The sequence below is a fragment of the Ambystoma mexicanum genome, chromosome 6q, assembly GCF_040938575.1.
Source record: "Ambystoma mexicanum isolate Mex_15411 chromosome 6q, UKY_AmexF1_1, whole genome shotgun sequence".
NCBI classification, from domain to species: domain Eukaryota; kingdom Metazoa; phylum Chordata; class Amphibia; order Caudata; family Ambystomatidae; genus Ambystoma; species Ambystoma mexicanum.
The window spans coordinates 1,348,310,185-1,348,336,233 of NC_090937.1; the positions used below are offsets into that span (position 1 = coordinate 1,348,310,185).

Genomic DNA, 26,049 nt, shown 5'->3' on the forward strand with positions numbered 1-26,049 from the left:
GGGTGTCATGGTCTGCCTGGAGCACCTCTCAGTATTGAGATGGTTATTGTGGGGTGTTTTTTAAGTCACATTGTTTGAGGTATAATGTGTTATGTTGATAATATAAATGTGGCCAGCATGACATCCAAAGAGAAGGTGTCAAGTGTATTCACTCCTGCCCCGGCGCTGCCCCCACTGCAGAGTCCACAAAATGCAACGTACCTGCCCTCGCAGGGATGCCAGGTTGGGCATGCCAGGGGGCAGCCTAGGGGCATGGGAGTAGAGGTGGTCAGCGTCCAGGGGACACAGAACTAACTGGTTCCCCAGTAGGGGGCATGCCGACTTGGCGGGCTCTGGCCCGTTGGGGAGCACAGTGATGCAAAATGCCTGATAAAAAGGGTAGGCAAAAGTGCAAAGGGCACAATTCTCTGCCTTACCCTGGGGATTTTACGTTGCTGTGTTCCTGCTGTCTGGGTCCATGCCAACTTGACTGCCGGCAGCGTTGTGCTTTTCCATCCTACCCAATCTGAATTTTGGAGTTCGGGCAGGGAGAGGGCAGAGAAGGGGTTTTGGCAGAGGACCATGTAGACATTGAAATCTCCTTCTGGGGACTCCAGAGCTAGAATAGTGGGAAATGGAGGGTGCAGCATGCCCCCCCCTGCGGAATTGGTCAAAAGTTACTGGGGGGACCCATCCGGGGAGGTGCCGGGGGCAGGAAGACGTTTGGGCAATGAAGGGTTTGCCTCCTGGTATCACCCTCACCCATCCAGAGAAGGGCATAGTGTGGAGGCGATAGGGCCTCACCACCATGCACCACCCAGGGGCGGGGGTCATTGTCTGCCTGGACCACCTGTCAGTATTAAGAAGGTTATTGCAGGGTATTTTTTAAGACACATTTTCTCAGTTATGATGTGTTATGTTGATAATAAAAATGCGGCCAGTATGGCATCCAAAGAGAAGGTTTCAAGTGTATTCACTCCTGCCCCGGCACTGCCCCCCTTGCAGAGCCCACAAAATTAAAGAGATGCTCAGTTATGACTCGTTCATGGGTAACTCTCTGGCACTTGCATGTAATATCAGTATGTGCCAGCTGTGTGCTTGCTGACCCTCCCCAGGACAACCTAAAAACCCAGTGGCACAGCTAGGTCAGCAATGAACTGCCTCTCATCACATTATCTGCACATCATTACAAGTAAGGGTGTGTTGCTGTTAGCTGCAATGTTTTGCAGGGTAAGCCAACCCCACCATTTAACTAGTCCTAAGTACACTGTACATGTTTAACTATAGCTATTTCACTGACTAAATGTTCCATCGAGTCAACTATGAAACATCCGTTCTTGCTATCCCAGACCATGTAACTACTGCCTTCTTAAACAACTTAATACTCACCATCAAGGACATAGTAGACTATTGATCTCTTCCATGCCAAAAAATTTGGATTGAAAGTACATTGCTAGTGCCAAGGATTTATGGGATATTTGGACCCATTCCAATGTGCCCCACTACATCACTGTACTAAAATGGTGAAGGAAACAGCCCAAAATGACCGTGCTCGCTCCTGTGCACGCCAAAATCTTCAAAAAACTGCATTTGTGGCACAACCAGAAAAAGGATGCACACCCTGCCACATACAGTCAGGGGGTGGGTGAAAACAGAGTTCTCACTGCAGGAGCATGCCAGTGGGCTCTGCCACAGTCAACATGGAGCAAAGGGAATGAATTGTGCTGAAAACCCGAAAATGCCCTTTAAAAGGACTTTTTCCCAGCCTTAAAAAGTGCTGTTTATGGCACCAGATCCATTCATTTTACTGAATTTTTGAAGGGATCTGCAATGCCCGGGACCATCCAGTGTGGCTCAGAGGAACCAGGCCTCATTTAATGACAGCTGCTACAAAATGTATCGTTGAAAAAGCAACCCAGGAACCCTTGTTTTCATTTCCATGGGGAAAAACTGGCTAAACTTTGCAAAAAAGTATCAGAATCATCTGTGCAGAGATAAACTCTAAACAAAGGCATGATACATGTATCCATGCTGCAAACCCTTCCAACACTCAAGGGAAGAACTAATGCTGACTAAAATGTGTATTTGCTGCAGAGGAAAATCGGTTTATAGAGATCAGTTTAATGTGCTTTTTCATGAATGAAAGGCAAAATCGCCTGTTTTAAAGTATGTTCTTGTTTAAAGGCTGAATTTTTTAAGAATGTCAAAGGATTGATAATGTTAAAAAAAAATCCACCTATAAACTGTGTTCATTTTATATGTTTAAATGAAAGATTTGGGTAGAACTTAAAGCTAGACTAGGGCCTCATTCCGAGTATGGAGTTAATCATGGCGCTGTTTGCGGCTTGACTACATCCCATACCGGTACCGAGTCCGCCCTGGTTCAATGGGGACTTACCGGTCCATTCCGACCTTGGAGGGACCGGTAAGTCCCCATTGAATAAAACATTCCCCATTCCCATTTCAGCCCCCATAGGGCTCAATGAGAATGGGGAAGTAGCATTACCGTTATTAGCTCTAAAGCCCCTTAACGGGTCTCGTCCTTAACACCTGGTCAGACCAGGTGATAAGGAAGGGACTCGCTAAGGGACCTCAGAATAGGGCGCAAAGGGATGACTGGCACCGATGTCCTTAACGGTGCCCGGTATCCCTTTGCGCCCACCTCGTAATGAGGCCCATAGTGTGAGTTAATCAACTATATAAAAAAATCCTGCTTTGACAATTAGCCTGGGAAAGGTTGACACTGCTGGCAGGAAAGGCTAATTGATGTTGGAAGGCCTTGCATACTCATAACAAAGGAACTTCATTAGACATTCGTCTTTGCCCCAGGCAAAGACAATGGCAGGCTTGGACACTCACCCTTCCAGGGGAGAGGCAGGAAGCTCCACTCGCCAGGGAGAGGCACCCATTGAACTTCAAAGGATTTGACATTTGCTCACACTTGGGAAGAAAGAAAAAAACGGACATGTGACTTTTGGGTTTAAAATGCTCATTTTGCCACTGAACTTCAAGACATTTAGATTGGCAGCAATAATAAGAAAAAGAGTGAAAAGTACATACATGTAAATCTGAATTTATGCTAGTCATTTGAAAACTTGGTAGAATTTCTTACTGCGCAAGGAACAGAAGTTACAAAGAATGAACAAGTGAGCAGAAACTATTAATGTTGCAAACAAAGCGTTGTGTACACTTGTTCTAGGGGTAATTGTGCATATATGTACAGAATTGGGAAATGTTAGGCCAAACCTTTCATAGTTAAAATTGCCAAAATTCAACAGAAAGACTGAACCAGGTCCCACCGACTTGCGAGTTGGATTGGAACGTGACCCACGGAATATGTGATTTATGCATCTGATTTTCTTAGAGGGAATTATTACATAAATATGTATTTGTGGGAAAGTTAGATTTTGGTCCCAACAGTTATGGAAGGTTTCCAAATCATCTCATAAACCATGACATCCCTTTCTGTCATCCAACCAGCAAAAAGCAATCACAGTGTTGTGGGTGTGGGTAGTAAGTCTGCCCCTACCATAAACTTTGGTGATGTCCTTTGGCATGATAAATAAGGGAACCTCACAACACACATGCTGATTCCTGACTCCATCCTGATTTCTGCATGGCACCCTGTTCCTGAATTCTCCATCTTCTTCCTGATTCCAGATTTCTTTGCAAAACCAATGCCTCTGCATTGTTGAACTCCTTTTCAGCTAGGTCAAATCCTGAAGCAATCCCAAAACTTAAAGGAAGCAATTTTGATCCAGTCTGGCTTGCTACCATTAATGCTTGCCTGCTCCAGACTCGCCATCCCACTGATCTACAGTGTCCACCAACCAGAAGGGCCAATCCAATCCAGTCCAGTCCAGTCCAAGGTGCGAGTCAGGTGACCAGAACTGCCCCCCTGATCCAATTCCACCAGAAGTGCTCTGCTGTCCGTTGATTAGACCCGACCCGTGGGATGACCAGAACCCTTGACAGTCCAAAATCTTAAAATGAAGTGGACTGTAAGTATCAATAGGAATCATAGTAAACCATAGCATATCTTGCCTTACCTTGTTCTATCCCAATCTAAACCATCCTGTCTTTACCTTTAGAACCTATAATAATGTCAGAACCATTCTTGCAACCCTGTCTGTGATTCCTGGTGTTAGCGCCGATTGTTCTCCTCATTTTTGGGGTTGAAAATGTTTATTTTCATAATAACAAATAAGAACAAAAATAGCAGTAAACCATTAAACACGCACCTATTGAAACAGAGTCAAAACATAGTAAAAAATTCATCGTAAACCAGTTCTAAATATCATATATAAGAAAAAGAATAAAGGGGCATGAAGGGGTGAAAAGAAAAAGAAAAGGAAGAAAGAAAAAAGAGAGAAAACATTGGGGCCAAGGACTGAAAATTTCATTTGCAATAAACTATAAAACAGACACAAGAATATTACACAACCATTGCATAAAACTATAGGTAACCGTACAGAACAGTAATATTCAAAGTTAGAGATGTATTACCCCAGATCAAAGTTCACATTCATCCATAGGCATCAAGTAAACTGCTCCAAATGTCCCAAAATGTGTCAATTTCATCTGTGTGTTTGTAAATGGCTTTTTCATATGTTGAAACAGTAAGAAGCTCCTCCACCCAATCATCAATATTAAAAGAATTGCTTGATTTCCAGGACCTCAATGTGAATTTTTTAGCAACCATGCATGCGCGCAGCAACCAGATTTTCTTACCAAAGTCAATTTCATCCAGCAAAGAAACATCGCCTAGAATTAGTAAAGAAGCATTCATGGGGATCGCAATGTTTAAAACCAAACTCAATCTTTCACAAACCTTTTCCCAGAACTGCATTGTTTTGGGACAAGACCAAATCAAGTGACTGAGGGTTCCTCTTGAGCACTTACACTTCCAGCAGAGATTGTTGTCCAAAAGCTGCCTTCTGAATAGCTTCTCCGGTGTCCAATAGGGCCTAAATAGTAATTTTGTTTGAGAAGCTCTCAGGCCCCAATCCAAAATCACCAGACGAGTGTTCTCACAGCACCTCTGCCAACATCTTAAGCCCACATCTTCCCCTAATTCCTCTGCCCAAATTGCAGGTAACCTCGGATCACCTTTTCGATTAGCTTTTATGATTCCCTACATGGTAGAAGCAGGGTGTGATGCACTCAAGCATATCACTAGAGCTGCCCAGGCGGCACTCTGAATAGTCAATTGCGGCACCTCAACACAAGCCAAAATAATAAGCTTTAGTTTCCTATATTCAGCAAACGGGCATTCTGTCATGTCATATATCTGGCCAAGCTGAGTGTATGTTAACCAACTGCCTCCCTCAAACAAATCTTTAAAGTATTTTATGCCAGCCATAAACCATTCTGTTCAAAACAGGGTCTTACCCTGATATTTCAAGGCTGGGTTATTTCATATGGAGGCATCTGGGTGCAAATAGGGATTAGCACTCATACGGCTCGAGAGCTCACACCAGCAGTCTTGCAAGAACGAAGTGAGAGCACTGATTTTTTTTTATTTACTCCTCTGAGTAGTTAGCAGTGCTTTAGGGTCTAGCTGGGAAACCGCTCCACACTCCCAAAATAAGAAGTCAGATTGTTCAGACTGTACATTGTTAGAGTCAGCAATTCTGCACAAGTGACAAGTGGAGAATGATAAATGGTAGTCTAGGAAATTAAGCAAGTTCATTCCCCCCAATTTTAATTGGAGTTGAAGTTTCCAAATTGCGAGCCCTGGAGGTTTCTCATTCCAAATAAATTTCTGCATAATCCTATTGACCTCTTTGAAAATGCTTCCTGGTATCCTAATAGGGAGCATGCTTAAGATGTAATTCATCCGAGGTGCCAGGTTCATCTTTATACAGTTGATTCTGCCCCAGGTTGATAACTTCAAAAGACTTCACCTTTCCAAATCTGATTTGAGAATCGGGAGGATCCATGAAAAATGTATGGCTGGTAACTTCACAATGTCTGCTCCAATCCATATGCCAAGATATTTCAACTTTTCAGCACACCATCTGAATTGAAATTGAGCACATGCATACCGGTGACACAAACCATTGACCGGTAGGATCTCAGATTTACTCCAATTAATCTTAGACCCTGATATCATGGAGAAGGAATGAATTTCTTGCATCAAGTAAGAAATACCAATAGCAGGGTCTTAAAGAGCAATCAATAAATCATCTGCATATAACCAAACCAAGTTATTCCGGCCATTTCCAATGATAGGTTGAAGGTTTACATCCGCCCGTAAGCTTACTGCAAGTGGCTCCATAGACAAAATGAACAGGAGAGGCGAGAGCGGGCAGCCCTGCCTTGTACCACGATGAAGTTCAAAAGTAGCAGAAATAAGCCCATTCGTCAGCACACTTGCAGAAGGGTTGTTGTACAACAGCTTAATCCAGCGTCGGAAATCTTGCTCAAATTTCATTTTCCCCAGGCATGTGAACAAAAATTCCCACTCAACACGATCAAATGCCTTTTCAGCATCTTGTGAGATGACAGCACTAGCAATAGGTTGATTACGCCCCTTCTCAATGGTCAACAGCAGGCGTCTCATGTTGTCCGCCACCGCTCTGCCAGAGACAAAACCTACTTGGTTTTCATGGATCAGAGTTCAATGACCTTTTCCAGTCAAACAGCCAGGATTTTAGCCAATATTTTGCAGTTGCAGTTTATCAGACTGATCGGCCGATAATTTGCGCACCTGGTAGCAGATCTATCCTTTTTTCTCAATACTGTAATGAATGCATGTCTCATTGTATCTGGTAGTGAACCAGACTCAAAAGCATCATTAAAAACTTCACACAAAAGCTGTAGGGCGATATCGGGGAGGGCTTTATAAAATTAATTAGGTAGTCCATCAATGCCAGGCGATTTACCTACAGTCTCAGCCTCGAAATCGCGTGTCGAATATCATCCACTAGCAAGATAAATGAAGTCAAATAAAGCAAAACGGTCCCCACAAAAAGGTCCGTTGCAAAACCTACTGTTTTCACTGTCTAGGGACATGAAGAAAATAATATATAGTATAGAAGAAAACAGTTCAAAAATCACATTTGAATGGGAAAACAGAAGGTGTCACACACAGGGACTAAATCAGTAAAAAAACATTATTTTATTGTAGAAAAATCAATATCATTTGAAAGACTGTGTTAAATCGTACACAGATTGGAGAATAACCCGAAAAACAGGTTCTCAATAAACGGGACAATTACATACACAATATCAAATATAAAATGAAAAAAACATACAACATTAAAACAACGTTTGACATACAAACATTAGTATATAAATCATCTGTTGCATACTAATAATAACCCAACATGTTTCTGTCTGTTGACTTTTAGATATCTGACATTCATCAGGGGTAGCTCTTCTTGAAATTCTGGAGTAAAACGTCCCCTCCAATCCTGGTGGGTATGGATCTAAACTTGATCCTTAATGCAATCTATAAAAACATACAATCACATTAAAAATTGTGTGTGTACCCAAAGTTTCCCAAATTTATACCTTTTTAATGTCATATGTCAACATCACGCTAAAAAGCTCAGGAGCCTGAATTAATAAGGCCACCCCTACCTCATTCCCACTTTGGGGAAACAAAAAGCACTACAAATCTGCTATAAATATATACCTTGCAATTAATCGTATTCCAAGGATCCAAAGCTGTCAATAGTACAGTCACATTAGCCGTGTTTCAGCTGCCTATAATGATAATCCTTTCAATGGATTTAGAGTAGAACCACACTGGAAAAGAAAAAAGAAAAAGACACAAACACTGTGTCACATTCAAAGCATACCGACGTGTAAAAAGAGAAACCGTCACCTTGAATAGTAAAAGCCAAACATACCTTAAAAGATAAGGTATCCAAATGAGTTGCCCAAAGATAGTGCGACGCGGAACAAGTTCTGGCTTGAAAATGGCCCCTAGGTCAAGTTCATACTCTTCAGAAACCATCTAAGGATTGTAAACACAGTAATCACTGCTCACTCACTACTTACACCAAAAATTTGGTAGACTCAATGAAAGCTTACTGAAGTATTTCTTTAAACCCCACAACCTCATGCCTCGTCTAAAAAAGGGGGGGGGGGCGAGAAGAAAAGGAGCATACCAAGAAAGTTTTATTTAAGAGTGCAACCATAAAAACCCTTAGCACAATGTTAGATCCTTAGTCATAAAACAATGTCTCATCCCATGGTTAACTGCTACACATTAATGAGCCTCAGTAATATTAAGCCTACAAATGCGCGTTTTCAAATCCAAGGTAATTGCATACCCAGTATAACATTTTACTCACATAAAAAATGTGCTCCATGCTATTCAATCTCTGTGTTTAACATTGTCCACATATATCTGTATATCGCCTATACAGTATTATTAAAGTAATGCTGCCTACAATGTACAAATATGGTTAGTTTTAAACACACAAGACAAAACGTCCGTGTGTTGCACCATCTGGCCAAATCCCTAAACCACCAGAGAGTAGGGGGAGGGGGCACACTAAAACAGGCTGCAAACACCTATGATAGTAATCTTACCCGGACGAGAAAAACACGTGTTCTTATTCTTCCTCTTTCTTTTTTCTTACTTTAAAGCCAAGTCCCGTATTTCATAAAACACACGAGGCTCCAAATGCCCAAACAGTGTACACACGAGGCAAACGCCAGAAACGCTACAGAAAAGCAGACTTTACCCATAATGCAGGGGACCCAAAGGTAACAACACTAAAAAGGTGCTCATTACTCCAAAGGTGAGTAAGTGTCCACTGAAGAAAGAGAAAAACATTGTGCTACGGCATTACAATCTCAAAACTCACATACTTTAATAATCAAAAATCACTAAAAAATAGATGGAAAAACTGAAAATAAAACACCAATGTAACTAAACGGGACCGGCACATCACGTACAATTACTGCAACTCATCCAAAAAATACGGAGGGGGTGGAGTAGAGTAAAAGGTGAAAAAAAGAAAAAAAGAAGAAAAAATCCATCACACAAACCAGAAATAGCATTAATCCCAAAAATAACAGTGCTGCAGTAACGAAATGCACTAGCATTTCTACCCAATGGGAGAAAGCAAAACAAACAAAACCTCATGGGTATGCAAAGGGACACATAATTAGTCAAACTAAATATAAATGCATGAAGCATAGGGCCTCATTACGACCCTGGCGTTAACCAAGGCGCTATTAGCGCCTTGGTTTTCGCCGTTATCATTCCGACTCCGCCATGGTGAATGGCGGAATTACCGCCCCATTCCAAGGTTGGCGGGGTCGGTAATTCCCCATTCACCATGGGCCCTTCCCCATTCCCATTTTTGCCCCATAGGGCTCAATGGGAATGGGGAAGGTGCTAATTACGGCACCGTAAATTACGGTGCCGTAATTAGCTCCAAGGTCCCTTTGCGGGTTGGTTTTTTAATGCCTGCAAAAAGCAGGTGTTAAGTTCCAACCCGCAAAGGGAACTCGGAATAGGGCGCTAAGGGTTTAACGGCACCGGTCTCGTTACCGGTGACCGTTAACCCTTACCGCCCGACTCGGAATGAGGCCCATTGTCACTACAACATTAGAGTATCTCTGAAAAGTAACAATAAATGAAAACACTGATGTCCATTATAACTCGCATGATAGAGAACAACCGGACACTGTATCTCAAGGACTAGGGTATACGGAAACAAAAACCTCATTACATCCCCCTGACATTATGCCACTCGACATCCTTATTTAATCCAATCAAATGGCTGCGTGTTTTAAAAATAAGTTTTTGTTCTAGGGTAACTAGTCTCTGATCTATGACTTTCTTATTAGGTCCATTAACCCGTTTCAAGATCACCCACCTCAGATCTTCATGTGTATGGCCTTTGGCGATAAAATGTTTGACCATAGGGGCCTGCAAAGTCCTTGCCTTAATACAGCTCCTGTGCTCTATCATGCGGGTTTTACATTTACGGTTTGTCTTTCCTATGTAATGCAAGCCGCATGGACAAGTTATCATATAGACCACATTTGTACTATTACAGTTACAAAAATCAGTAATGTTCTATCTACTGACCATACCTATGTCTACCTCCTTCACGGAGGACGTGAAGTTACACATGACACAGTTTCCACAAGGGTAGTTACCCACTACCAGGGGGAGGCCCCACAGTGTTGTTTGTTTGACTAGTGGTTGTTTTTGGATCTTAATGTCATTCCTAATAAGAATGTTTCTCAAGTTTTGACTTCTTTTAAAAGCCACCAGGGGAGAACCATTTTCCTTTCCATACACTTTCTTCCAGTTCTTATAGACCACACTTTTGATCTTATATGATAAATTAGAAAAAGTGTTCACAAACACCAAATTATTCTCTCTCTTGTTTTCTTTAGGAGTCTGTTCCAACAGGACTTCACGATTGTTATTGTACGCCCTCTTGGCTGATTGTTTCACAAGGCTCACAGGGTATCCACGTGCTACCAATTTGTTATGGAGCACGTGAGCACTTTCCACATAATGTTGTTTCAAACTGCTATTACGTTTCAGTCTCAAAAACTGGCCGAAAGGTAAATTGCGTCTGATGTGTTGTGCATGATGACTAGAAAAATGTAAAAGAGCATTGCGGTCCGTCGCTTTGCTGTAAGGTTTAACTCGCAGCGCACCTGCTTGATAAAAAATGGTGATGTTGAGGAAATTGATTTCAAGGTCTTTGATCTCTTGTGTGAATTTCAAGAACCTGTTTTGTAGATTTAGCCAGGCCACAAATTCTTCTGCCGTAGCTCTGTCCCCTTCCCAAATGATGAAAATATCATCAATATAACGCGACCATTGTCGCAGTTTGTTCTTAAAGGGGTTTGTATCAGCATAAATGGTCACATTTTCGAACATCTCCACATAGAGGTTGGCCAAATTAGGGGCCATAGCTGCCCCCATGGCCGTACTTCCTACTTGCTGGTAAAAAATACCCTCAAACTGGAAAAAATTCATGGTAAGGGCATATTTTGTGCACCACAAAATGAAGCTATTTCTCACAGGGTGATTATCTTTGCGGCTCAACAGGGTTTCCTCAACCACCTCAAGGGTGGCAATTTGCGGAATGACCGTATATAAGGACTGAATATCCAAACAAATTAACAAATTTACACCTGGTTCAAACCTAGCCCCTTCAATTTTATTGATGGCGTCGGTTGTGTCTTTAAGGTAACTTTTCATTTGACGAACAAAAGGTCTCAAATAAAAGTCAGCAAACTTCGATAAAGGCTCCAATATTGAGTTAACACCCAACACTATCGGGCGCCCAGGTGGTCTAGTTGAATGTTTATGAATTTTAGGCAGAATATAGAAGACAGGTACTCTACCATTTTTTCTTATTAAATATTCCGCTTCCTGTTTACTTATCATGTCATTCTCTAATGCTGCAGAGACCTTTTCGTTAATGGTCTTAACCATTCCGTCAGTGTGATCTTTTTGAAGTACCCGATAGCTGTTCCTATCTTGAAGGAGATTATTACACTCACTTATATAGTCAGCCCTATTTAAAACCACAATCGCTCCACCTTTATCTGCCTGGCGTATAATGATGTGATGGTTATTAGCCAAATTATGCATGAGATTTATTTGTTCTTTGCTAAAATTGGAATTAACTCCTCTATCCAATTTCTCCAATTTAGAAATTTCTTCCAGGGTCTTTTTTTCAAAAACAATAGACTCGTGAGTGAAAGTATGTCCCGGGGCACAAAAAGTGGAGGGATTGCGTAGACCACTCACGTTGCAGCTTTCTGAATACTTTCGGTCTTCAAAAAATTATTTAAGATGTAACTTACGCATGAATTGTTGGAATTCCCTTCTGAATTCAAAAGGATCATGATTTTTAGTAATCACATAATTCAACCCTTTATTTAAAGTTCTCTCTTCTAACATTGTGCTAAGGGTTTTTATGGTTGCACTCTTAAACAAAACTTTCTTGGTATGCTCCTTTTCTTCTCGCCCCCCCCCCCTTTTTTTAGACTAGGCATGAGGTTGTGGGGTTTAAAGAAATACTTCAGTAAGCTTTCATTGAGTCTACCAGATTTTTGGTGTAAGTAGTGAGTGAGCAGTGATTACTGTGTTTACAATCCTTAGATGGTTTCTGAAGAGTAAGAACTTGACCTAGGGGCCATTTTCAAGCCAGAACCTGTTCCGCGTCGCACTATCTTTGGGCAACTCATTTGGATACCTCATCTTTTAAGATATGTTTGGCTTTTACTATTCAAGGTGACGGTTTCTCTTTTTACACGTCGGTATGCTTTGAATGTGACACAGTGTTTGTGTCTTTTTCTTTTTTCTTTTCCAGTGTGGTTCTACTCTAAATCCATTGAAAGGATTATCATTATAGGCAGCTGAAACACGGCTAATTTGACTGTACTATTGACAGCTTTGGATCCTTGGAATACGATTAATTGCAAGGTATATATTTATAGCAGATTTGTAGTGCTTTTTGTTTCTCCAAAGTGGGAATGAGGTAGGGGTGGCCTTATTAATTCAGGCTCCTGAGCTTTTTAGCGTGATGTTGACATATGACATTAAAAAGGTATAAATTTGGGAAACTTTGGGTGCACACACAATTTTTAATGTGATTGTATGTTTTTATAGATTGCATTAAGGATCAAGTTTAGATCCATACCCACCAGGATTGGAGGGGACGTTTTACTCCAGAATTTCAAGAAGAGCTACCCCTGATGAATTTCAGACATCTAAAAGTCAACAGACAGAAACATGTTGGGTTATTATTAATATGCAACAGATGATTTATATACTAATGTTTGTATGTCAAACGTTGTTTTAATGTTGTATGTTTTTTTCATTTTATATTTGATATTGTGTATGTAATTGTCCCGTTTATTGAGAACCTGGTTTTAGGAATATCATCCACTTCCACCATTTCCTCCAGGCTTGCCACCTCATCAGTTGTCAGACGAGAGAGAATGTGCGAATCAAGGAAGTTCTCAATTTCCACTATTCCACATGCTAATTCAGAGTCATACAGTTTTTCATAGAAGCCACAGAATAAACTGTTAATACCTTTTTGCTGCATCTCCAATGTGTTATTCAGACCTCTGATTGCAGTAATAAAGCGATCACTTTCAGCTACCTTCAGTCTATGTGCAAGTAATTTCCCTGCTTTCTCACCATTCTCAAAATAATTTATCTTTTGCCTAAATAGGGCATATTCGACCTGGCTAGAAATTAGTTTATTCAGTTCATATTTAGCTTTTCTCAATGCAGATTTCGTTATTTCATCTTTGCTTGCTGCAAATAGAATATCTAGATGCTTTGCTTCAGAAGAGAGTCTCTGGATTTCTTTTGTTCTCAATTTTCTCTCTTTTCCAGTTTTAGAAATCGGCACTCCATGAACAAAGCATTTCAGTGCCGTCCAGACTGGCGAGATTTGGACATCAGCAGTTCTATTGATTTGAATGAAGCTATCAATTTCCTCTACCACCTCTGTCTTGATCTGCTCATTCTTCAGTATATTAGAGTTCATTCTCCACCTTGAGGATCTTACCAGAGAGTGCTGCAAAGATAATCGCAAAGACACCGGTGCGTGGTCCGACAGGGCAATGAGCCCAATAGCTGTATCATAGCAGCTTGAAGTCACCTGTCCAGAGGTCAAGAAGAAATCAATCCGAAAATATGTATCATGACACTGAGAATGGAAGCTATAATCGCTGTCTGACGGGTTCTCCAGTCTCCAGATGTCAGCCAGGTTGAACTCCCTTATCAAACTTTCCAAGGTTCGTTTACATTTATGTGAAGTTCTAGTACAATCTCCATTTGATCGGTCCAACGCTGAGTCCATCACCTGATTGAAATCACCTCCTACTACAATTGAGTCTACGCTGAAACGTTGAAGCAATTGAGCCACCTCATGGAAGAACATGGGATCATCTAAATTTGGTGCATATATATTACATAGGAGAATGTCCACACCTTGAATTCTCACCAAAACACAAATAACTTGTCCCTCTTTATCTCCTCTGCTTGTAATGACTGATAAAGGCAGATTCTTTTTAATAAGTATTGAAACGCCTCTTTTGCTGGATAAGTGATTAGAAAAGAAAGTATCCCCTACCCATCCCCTCTTTAATTTTTCAGCCTCAGGATCTTCCAAATGTGTCTCTTGGAGGAAAGAAATATTGCATGAGTTTGAACGTAGATGAGACAATATTTTGGTCCTTTTCACCACATTATTAAGTCCGTTAACATTCCATGAGATGACATTTAGATGGCTCACAATTTTAGTGCCCATGGTACAGTTCTTACTTTGGTTCAATATACAACGTATGTAATCACAGTCGAAGAATAGGACAGGGAGAAAGAACAGAAGAAAGAAAAGATAGAAGATAGAGCACACGCCCCAATAGGGCGTTAAGCTACTAGATATATATCAGTAACAGTTACAAGTAGATGGCTCACTGTACAGATGCAGCGGCAAGGCAACAAGCAGGTATAATGTCACAAAAAGCACTAAACTTTCAATAAGACACCAAACCCAAATCTCCCATCCCCACCCTAAATTTACTTACAAAGCATACCCTAAAATGTAACTCTACAACACCCAAATGTAACAAGGCCAACCTATTCACATTCATAAGCAAATCATCTGGAACAACAATCTTGGACACTAATACAACCTGAAATACCATTTTGGACCCTCAACCAAAGTTCCATGAAAGGAAAGCTAATATGTTTGCCCAGAAACAAACACTTAAGATATTGGGTGTACCGACTCAATTGCACACATATACTGCATCCTAGACACGCATGTGGGAGCATTCACCTATACTGTAATACTAAGGGTCACCTGATATCCTTACTCTGCCTATGGCAATTTCCGAATGGTAAATAACATAAACACATAAATCCCCTAAAAAGCCAGTCCACCCCCCATCAATGAACATATGGTCCAAAACAGCACAAAACCCCTACCTGTTGCAGGAACACAACAATCCAATAATTAAAAAAAAAGAAAACGTCCACACAGTTTAAAGGAACCATATTAATCAAAAGCACAACTTAAATTATCTCCATTTTCAATCTTTCATCACAAGCATCCATTGCACTTACAAGCTATAGCATAACCCCCTCTCTACAATAAACCTGGAATCTGGCAAGTCACCTATAATACTGATAAAATTGCAGAATTAAGCTTAAAGTCTTAGCACTCAAAATGATCCCACAACTGGTGACCAATCCACTGCCATTGTTTGTGCAAGGGGCGGCCATCACAGGAGACCATAATATGCACAGCATGGAGTGAGGAAAACATGGGGGTGACACACAAAAAACATGCCTTTAGCGATTCAGTTGGTCCCATTCCGGGCACATTGAGACCCGCCACAGGAAAAACAATACATACATAGACATACTACTTCTGTGCCTCAAGAACCCTTTTTAAAACACATTGTCAAGAACTGATTCAATATTCAAGTAGAGGAGTTGTTAGCTACAGGCTGCGTGCCCCCTTGCATTTTGAAATACTGGCCCCTGTGCATTCTTGCAACTAGCAGACATGGAATCACAGCTGGACGGTGTCGTACTATGCGCAATCCAGTTATCGGGCTTACAAATGACAAATACTATAATAACTGGTAATCAAGAATAAATATTAAATACGCTTGAGGAGAGCAGCGGGCATGATACGGCTACATGGGAGGAGCCACATCACATAAAATATGATAGCCGGCATGTAAGAACAAGGGAGGGTGACATAGACAAGACCTGTCACAAACCAGGTAGAGGGGTTTTACAGGGGTAAAGGCCAGGGAGCTGCAATAAAGAAATAAGCCCAGAACCTACCAAGCAGCCAAATGAGCATTCGGACAAACCCACACAAGTGCCATGACAATTCCGTACAATCCAAAAGCATGCCATCACTACGCGGCACCATCCACTTCCTGCTCAACGTAGTATAACGCTATGCAACGTGATGACATATCTCATTTCAGGCCCCTTACTCTAACACAGCCTCATATACCGCGATTAGAAAGAAAACAACCCACACACAGCAGCTGTTCAACTGCAACAAATCGAATTTTCAAGCAACAACAATTAATTAAATGGTTTCGTCGGAAATACTAATAAGTATCAATAATTATAATAACCTTAAAATATATATACAATACGAACATAGTATACAGTAGAGGCAAAAATCATGTTTTTGTTGCTTGTGAAGTCAGACAAGGGTAATTTCTAAGCCAGGCACAGGCCTGTTCAGGAGCTTCTTTAAGTTTCACTCCTTCTGGCAGAAAAAGTTTCAAAACAGTTGGCTTCAGCAATGAAGGTTTAACTCTGCGTTCCTTAGCCATGCGCTTTGCTTCCCAAAATGCTTTTTTTTTAAGGACCACTTCCCTTGGAAAATCAGGATAAATGCTAAATGGGACTCCATCCCAAAATAGAGAAACCTGTGTTCTTGCAATATGTCTTCCTTCATGCTGGTCTTCACAAACTTCACAATAATTTGCCTTGTTTTCCCAGCTTCTAGTTTTCCAGCTTCAACACCTTTTGAAGATATTTGTAACCAAAGTGAATAAATTAGGCTCTGGCTGCTCCTTAATACCAATCAAGCGCAAGTTATTTCTAGTTTGAATTTCCAAGTTCATGTTTGTCAGTTGGAGCCTTGCCATCCCTTCCTGCAATTCTTGGTAGGCTCTGTAGCTACCTGAGGCTTCCCTTTCCAAACCAGCAGTTCTCCCTTCAACATCTTTCATGCGTGTTTCCAGACCATTAACTGCCCCTGACAAGTCATTTAAAGTTGTTTTCACCTCAATCATATCATTGGCTACCTGCTTAAGCAATTTAAAAATGTCAGCGCCGTTTGGGGTGTCATCTTCAAGATCCTCAGCAACCTTTTTAGGCTTCTTGGAAAGGCGATTGTCCACAGGTTCATTTTTCTTCTTTCCAGACATTTTCAGCCAATGTCAACAGGTTTCAAATGGTTGCCAGGGTGGGGATCAGGAGCTGCTGCCTTAAACTGCTACTTCCTCAGAGGCCATTCTAGAATCTCCTCATTTTTGTTTTATTAGACCATAAGCCATTAGTGATTTTGATTAAATAAGGTAATCCCCATAAAGAAAACACGGTATCCGCCATGTGAAGGGTTACAAGCGGCTGTGTAACTGTGGAGATTCACAGGTGGGATTCTCTTTTTCTTAGCCATTAAATCTAGTTTAAGTAAAATGAACCTGTCATTTTAAAACAGATTTCTTGTTTTTCGGTGATCTATTTTAATAAAAACACTTCTCATTAACTTTGCATAACTTCTTCAATTCAATAGCTTGAGACTCTGACTTAAACATAAGACCTGTAGCTACATCCCAACCCAATAACCACATCCCAAAACAGTGTATTTCATTCATTTTTCTTTTAACACGTGTGATTTTCAATTTCAAGTATTTCCAAACTTCCTTTAAGATTCAGAGTGTGTAATTTCACTATACTATAGATTATGTATGTTAGCATCTTTTCAGTGTTGCTCCCATAGAGATTTATCTTTATCACACTTTTCATTGTTTCACACAGTCATTTTCGAATGTCATTTTAAAAGTGTAAGATTTTCAAGCCGTTTTTCTCTCTTGTTTGGGGAGGGAAGATTATCTCTAAATTCTGTGACTGATCTTTACTCCTGAATACCTGCTGCTTACTTCCATCTGTGTAGAATTGCTTATTTGTGAGTTGAGAAATTTGCAGGGGGAAATCTTAATTTATATGCTATCTTTCAAACAAGCCAAAACTGTTCTTTTCTCTGTGTTGCTAACAAGTGAATTCAATTGCATTACCTACTTTCTTCTTTGTATTGTCACCACATTGGTGATTGCTGCTCCATATTTTAAAACATATTTGATCTGAATTTTAAATAAATAGATAAATATTAGCTTTACCAACTAGCCTGATTCCTGGTCCATTGTGATCTGGGGGTATTTTGAAAAGGGGTGTGATATGAGTGTTATATCATTCAGAATATTGAACCTATAGACACAATAAAATAAGTATTTCATTTGCGCACTGCATACTAGGCTGAGACCAGGGTGTATTGCCTGATTGAAATCCTTAACAGATTTAAATCATCTTTAAATCCTCTTTAAATCCACAAAGTCCAAATGTACTCAGTGGATTGCATTTGGCTTACATTTGCCTTAATGCACCTATAATAAGTTAATTAGCAATCCTCAGTGCAATCCCTAAACAATCCAATAGAAATCCCAAAGCAATGCATTCCCCAAACAATCCAATACAAAAAATACAAAAGCAATGAAATGTGTGGTGTAATGATAGCCCCAGCACACAAAAGGAAATCCTGAGTTAGGCCTCCTATGTGAAAGAAATGTACCTAAGGCAGGGGCACACTGCCAGAGTGAAAAGCTCATCTTAAAACTGCAATCCTGCAAAAGATGCTTAGAAAATCCAAAGACGTGTACTTCGGCATATGACATAAGAAAGATTTAAAAATCAAAAGCACAGTGTTGGCTGAGAGATAAACGCAGCGATGTCATTTAAACTGTTAAACATCAAAATGATGTACACCCTAAGCTTAAATAAGTGGGCCTTGCAGGCGAGATACAAAGCTATGTGAATATCCTTCCTTTCAGGTGACCAAAAACCCACTTTTTAGCACAAAAGAATGGAAAGCAGATACATAAAAATATATATATATTTAATTCAGCTGAGTAAACAACTTTTTCAAAACAAATTGTTAAATCACATACAAAATTTGTGAAAACTGAAGTACTTATGTGACAATAGGACGATAAGAAAGCAATAAGAAAGCACCACAAATGCATTAAAATTAACTTGGACAAATAAAAACAAATAACCTAATAAAACAAAAGGTGTACAATACTGTTGGACTGAGCTCAATTAATATAATCGATTCAGCCGGGCTACCGACAACCCTCCCTCTGATTATGACATATAATGTACATGTCGTGCAACATCATAAAAACGAGATTTAGCGTTAGGATCGCTACTCGACTTCCGTATCATTGACCATATCCAATTCCAATGCATTCATAAAGTTAAAAGTGGCTCTTCTTATACTCATAACTTTAGTCTCCAGTATTGCTGGCCATCGATTTTCCGGGGACATTAGACCAAAATAAATCAAATGCCGGTTAAAGGATCTTAATCTCAAATCTGTGTGAGCTGGGCAATCTACAATAATGTGTTTCAGCGTTTCTTTGGCATCAGTATTGCAGCAAAATCTGCAATAGATTTCTTTTGGATCAATAAGTTTCCTTCTAACAAGAATCTCTCGTGTTAAATACAAATTAAATCGAATACGTAGAATCACAGATCTGAGTTGCGGAGACGGAGCCCTACACATGTATGCTTCCAGTACATTAAGACTTTTTTGCTCAAAACCATGGGACTTAAAGTCCTTATATGCGAGGCATTTAGTTCTGGCCTCTATCCAATCTGACCTATAAATGTTGTCTTTTGCTCGATCCGGATTATTCACCAAAGTGTCAATTCTCACATCAGCCTTTGCCATTATTTCAAATATACATGCAGTCCACTTTTGAACAAAAGCATGGGAAGAGGAGAGCATATAGTCAGAGAGGCATGCTAGAATGGTGTCATTTTCAATGTGCACCAGGCATTTCCGAAAAAGAGAACATAGACGCCAGTTGTAGACAGACAATGAGGTAAGACCCAGCTCATGACGCAGCCACGGTCCAGGTATGCATGGTGGGAGGCGGAGGACACACCTCCAATATTTCGCCTCTAATTTATTCAGGAACGCTACCGGAATAATGTTTTTGGTCTCTAGTCCATATAGGATAGTTGGCATCACTTTCTGACGCCAAAATATATTGGTTAGTGACCAGAATGAACAGCATTCCTTCACTTAAGGTTGCCACATAAATAAAGATTGCTGTTTGCAAGGTAAAAGAAAGACTCTTGAGTAGCCCTAATGAAATTTCTAATGGACAGTGGGGCTGACTGCAACAGAGATATTCAAAACAAACTTCTCCCCACTGCTGGCTTTGCTCAGGCCTTCTCAGTTGATAAACAAGGGCTTTGGACTTTTCAAGCCAAGCTAAAGGATGTGCCCAGAGCATGGCATGCATGTGTTGGTGGGCTGTTTAAACAGAGGTTGCAATCAATTGAAGCTGAACTTTGAAAAATACCTTAAATTGAAGAAATCTTGTGGACTAAAATCCTGACTTCACTGGGGGATGGCATGCCATAAGGAAATATATAATATTTGCTGTCTCCCTTAGCACAGCATTTGGGCCTAACGAGAGTGGTTGATCATTTTATTGCAAATCTGAATCAACAGTCTAATGTACATGCCTGGACCATATGGTTTCAGGTAAAGAGGCCAAGGACCAAAAATGAAACTGTTGTTTATATGCATAAATATATGGTCATTGACTTTCATTGAAAATGTATTTTTATTCAATAAGTTTGGGATCATAATAGTTACAGATTTGTGGCTGGTGTCATTTTAAAGGTAATTTCAAGGCGATTTTCATAAGTGAAAAGGTGTTTCTAGCTGCGCCGATAATTGGAGAAATTTGGGGAGATAATAACCTATTAACCTAGAGCTCTGGTTATAAAGTTGCACATTCCTAACTATGTCAGTTTTCCAATAAAGGGCAAAAAACCTCAGCACGCCCGTTCAATCATTTGTCCAAACAAGAGTAACCTCCTACAATTCGTCATGAGGAGGGGAATTTTACTATCTATATATCATGGCATTTATTAGTAAATTACACAATGTTGCCATGTAGGAAATGTTTGGGTAAAACTGGACATGGAAAAAAATGTGAATTTTAAATGGGAGTTGCAATATTTCTGTTCTAGGCTCCCGAATCAATCCTTAGAGAGGGGCTGGACTTGGGGGGTGGAGAGAAATGTAAATGTCTAATCCTGGTTGTGAGATCCTAAATTAGCACCTCCTAACAATAATTTACCATGGGAGGGTGATAGAGAGTAAAAAGGTCTTGCACTATGGAAGAGGAGGCAGTTACCTAAAAATCACAAAAGGAGATCTGCTGAAAAAGCATTTGGGTGGATATATTGGAAGAGTGCTGGAGATGTTCATTGCTGGGGAACCCAGAAAACAGAGGCTGTGATTCTTACCTGTAGCCATAGAGGGATGATTGCTCTGGGATCACAGTGACTGAAGTGCTGGCCAGAATGCTGTTTTTCTCCAAAAGCAATGCCCTACTCAGTCTCCATGAGTGCCAAGCCCAGAGACTTCCAAAAGTAAGTGGATTGTCCAACAAAATGTCAGTCTGGGGATGTATTTAATTAACCTATTGCCTTCCATACGTGGGTGTGGGGGAAAATTGTGTAGAGCCTTAGCATATTTGACTGTATACTAATTTAATTAACTTCCAAATAGATTGATGCAGGTGCCAGCTTGGAGAATTAGAACCTTTTACCCTCTCTCTTAGTGGGAATAATGTTATAGCCACCTAAAGTAATTGTGGTATCCTTGCCACCAAAAAATTAAATTGATAAATGGTCCATTCCCAAACACTGCCTTTAAAGCAAAAAGGTTTTTGTTCCATTTTCAAACCCTGTACTTAAACAAAAAGGTGTTTTTGCCACTAAATCAAATTCCCAATTGTCCCCCTCCTTAAACATTGAGCCTCATCACAAATCCGGTGGTAACCCAGAAATGCAGCAGTAACGGTAATAGCGCCACCATTACCACTCTGCCAGATCATGAATTGGCGCAAATACATCCAGCTATTACAGCTGGCACCAATACAGCTGGCGGCACTATTACAGCCGCCCACATGAGGCGCAAACACAGTCACATCACAAGTCCATCCACAGTGGTATTTGTGTCGAAAACTGGTGCAAATACTGCCGAAAACACTTCACAGTTACCTCCAGCATCCATCATCCAGCATGCAGCTGTAGGTAAATGGGCACAGGAGCCAGTAATCAAGGCACAGGTGCGACCAATACACTCCAAATGGCTAAATAAGGCACACCCCTACCCTTAACACTGTTTTCCACGCCATGCTGCCATTAGCCACTGTGAGCTGGGACAGGCAGTTGCTCATGCTGCGTCTGGAAGCAGAGAGGCAGGACGAGCAGGCCAGGGCACAGGGAGCACGAGGGAGAGGAGGAGGAGGAGGAGGAGAACAGCACAAGCAAGGCATGAACCCATCCCCATGGACAGGCCCTCCCCCTGGACCCTCACTAACACCCAGTTGGTGACCCTGTATAGCCTCAACAGGGAGCCCATTACTGAGCTGTTCAGTACAATACATGAGGACATAGGGAGCAGGATAAACATTTGTACAGCTGTGCCCCTACTGCACAAGTTAGTGTTAGTATAACAATTCCAAGTTACTGCCAACTTCCAGCACACTTTATCCATGATGCACAGCATGGCCCAGCTCACATTCAGTGCAGTTCTTGTCCAGTTGCTGGATGTCCTCCTGCATCATGTGCAACACCATATCGCACGGCCCACCACCGCAGCCCAAGTCAATGCCATGAAGGCAAAGTGCTATGCCGTAGCCCAATTGCCTAATTTGATTGCAGTCCTGGACTGCACCCATGTTGAGTTGATGGCCCCCCAGGCCCACGAAGCAGTGTACCAAAATCAGAAACACTACCACTCCCTCAACGTGCAGGTGACCCGAGACCCCAACTTCATCATCCCCCACTGCTGTGCCCGCTACCCAGGTTCCACCTGTGACTCCATGGTCTTACGGTAACAGCACACTGCCAGGATACATTGAGAGGCACAGAGGACAATGGACCTGGATTGTGGGTAAGTAAAACTGCCAGCACCTATGCACAGTGAAGCACCTGACCGAATTGGGGCAATGAATAATGACACAACGCATGGCATGACAAGTAAATGCAAAACCAGTACCCGGCCAGCTCCCGCACCAATGACAGGGTACAGCCCAAGGATCCTGTACATGTTGAACACACCTGGACGGACATGCAGATAAACACATACAGCAGCAATCGATTCCACACACATGACTACAGGTACAAACAAATCATCATGCATGATCAAAAGCAAGAACAAAGTTCTACATTGCTGCACACAACAGCAGCACTGCTAGTGCTGCACCAATCTACCCATGTCCACCCAGCCCGCAATGCTGACCCACTGCCCCCAGAAACGTAGGGCATGCCTATAGGCAACCCAGCAAGCCACATGCATAAGAGCAATACCCAGCCACAAGACAGTCACCACAAACACATGTCACCCACCAAAACATCATGACAGATCTGCTGCAACGTATTAGGGTGCATGTATTGCCAATACAATGATGATACTACTGCCACAGCATGCACATACATTAAACGGGCACATGCCTTGCAATAAGCCCCATATGCATGCACATGATGACCATTGCCATGATGCTGTGTAAGTCCACCCCACACATTTTGCAGTGACTGATGTTTGTGCCTATCCCCATGCAGATGACTCCAGATAGCTGCAGCTGCCTTGGTTAATGACTCCTGTGCGTGATCCACAAACACTGCAAGACATAGCCTACAACCACACACACAGCAGGAACCATGTGTGCATTGAGCACACCTTTGGATTCCTGAAGGCATGTTTTCCCTGCCTAGATTGTACAGGTGGTCCCATTATGTACGCTCCAGAGAAAGTAGGAAAAATAGTGCTTGTGTGTGCCATGCTACACAACATCTGCATGAGGAGGAATGTGCCCCTACCCCCTAACGTGGACATGCCACCCCCATAAAATGATGACAATGTGCCTGAGGACACAGAAGGAAGAGCCCAAAACAGGAGCAGGACAATGGGCTAGCAAAGGCTGTAAACAAGAAAGGGTCCTGCCTGTGGGAATGCTATTTGGTTGCACACTTATTCACAGTGCAGATTTATTTACATGAACGGCACACTGCCAGCATATTATTTATTGATAAGTTGTGCAAGGCTGTATCAAAAATGCAGTACAGGCACTCAGAGTGAGTTACAATTTTTTTTACTAGTAGGGGGCATATATATTATTGAGAACATACATCAAAATTAAATAAAATTCTATGAGCAACCGTACATCGGAACCCGAGAGGGTTCATATAGCAAGGAACAGGTTGTCTCATGATAAACAAAGAGGTCCAAGTATTAAGATGATTCCAACAAAATAAATTCTTTGTACATGTAAAGGTAAATCATCTAAGTACAAGACTACCCAAACCAAACATGTACCAGCATTACTTCATGCTCAGTGTACATGTGGAAATTAAATCTCAACAGTGTTAATTATTTTCACACATAGTGGAAGAAAAAGAACAAACAAGTTTACAACTACAAATGCATTTCTTCATGCAAGGTTGTCATTTCATGTGAACACTGTAGGTAAGTATATAAAATGCAAAGAGTCCCCGAGAATAGAGTCCTTCAGGTACACACAATTCTGCACCTAGTGCTTAGGAAGTGGACATTGTGTATAATGTTATTTTCAGGGGGATTTTCTCCTTTTAGGACCTTAGGAGGGTCTATTCGAGCCAGGCTGTAAGGTGACCTTGTGATAAGTCGACGTCTAGATTGTAAATCAGAACCCCCAAGCGGGGTTGAAACATTCAGCAGCAGCAAAGGGTTATGCTGATGTTTGCAGACGTTTCGGCAAATGTTGTGGATAAGCCTTCTTCTGGAGCCAAGGCGTTGATCCCCTGCAAAAAGCAGAGGGGACCGTAAGATGGGTGGAGATATTGACCATACTAGTTATTGTTCAATGTAACTATCTACAAGTGACACAACATGGTTAACACAGGCTAAGAGGATAAGCCTGTGTAATTCTGACCTTCAGAGCTTCAATGTTGGGTACAGCCTAGGGGGACTGGGGCTTTCCCTCTGCTTGTGCCCCTCTGCATGTTCCCCATGCCCCTCAGTTTCATGGCTTCTATCAATTATGCACGTGGCCCATACCTTGAGACAGTGCACGGCACATTCACCCAGACTTTCCTTTTCTGCTTTTTGTGCAGCTCACATCGCGCATACACAACACAGTTTTTACATTTACTACCTGCGCCAGCTCTTTACCTTCATTTTTACAGCACACAGCTCCCTCCGTGTGCCTTAAACTCGGGCGCATGCGCATGGGAATAGTGCACAAGCCTGCGGCAGTGCGCATGCGTGTGGGAGCAGTTCCTCGCTTCCCGCGCATGCGCACTAGCATTTTTGGTACAGCTCTGCCGGCAACTGCTCACTTCTTTTAGCTGTCTCCCGCCGGCAGAGCAATACAACGCGTATAGGAAAACGGATCGATCCACCCGTGCCCTTAGTTCTGGTGAGTGATCACAGTCATGCTTTCTCCTCCCAGCTACTGACCGCCCCACAGTGGGACTACCTACTTTGTAGTCCATACTTACAGAAAAACGTTTTTTCTGTTTGTCCACACAGCAGCATGCATCTTTGTTTGTGCTGCACGGCCCCACTGGGACCTCGAGATTGACACCGAGTTTGATCCTGCCACTATCTACTCCCTGGACATTAAGGTACCCAGATTTTATATTCTCCCTGCCATTTTCTGGCTTTCTCCAAATGTTTATGTTCATAGTGTTTTTCTCCCGGCATTCTTTTAAAGGGCACTTTCTTGTTTCCCTATGACCTCCTTTAGTGCCCAAAATCTCATCTTTGGATGGTGAATATAGCACTACTGCCTTTCAAACTACGGGCTACTCACCTTCCAACTTCAATGCAAGCCAGCTAGGCACCCCACCAGTTGCTACCCCTGTCAAGGTCAGTGAACGTTTGGAATTATGTTTCCTTTAGTAAACTGTATCCCCCCCTTTTGTTCTAAAAAAGAACTTATCCTTTTAGCCTGTCTTAACCATGTTGTGTCACTCTTGTAGATAGTTACATTCAACAATAACTAGTATAGTCAATATCTCCACCTATCTTACGGTCCCCTCTGCTTTTTGCAGGGGATCAACGCCTTGGCTCCAGAAGAAGGCTTATCCACAACATTTGCGAAACGCCTGCAAACATCAGCATAACCCTTTGCTGCTGCTGAATGTTTCAACCCCGCTTGGGGGTTCTGATTTACAATCTAGACGTCGACTTATCACAAGGTCACCTTACAGCCTGG

General features: G+C 41.6%; 1 protein-coding gene across 1 annotated transcript; it reads right to left on the reverse strand.

Moving 5' to 3' along the window:
* Positions 1–6,145: 6,145 nt before the first annotated feature.
* Positions 6,146–6,544, reverse strand: LOC138515336 (uncharacterized). The gene has a single exon (XM_069630222.1). It carries the CDS (start codon positions 6,542–6,544, stop codon positions 6,146–6,148), a length of 399 nt encoding a protein of 132 aa, XP_069486323.1.
* Positions 6,545–26,049: the final 19,505 nt, after the last annotated feature.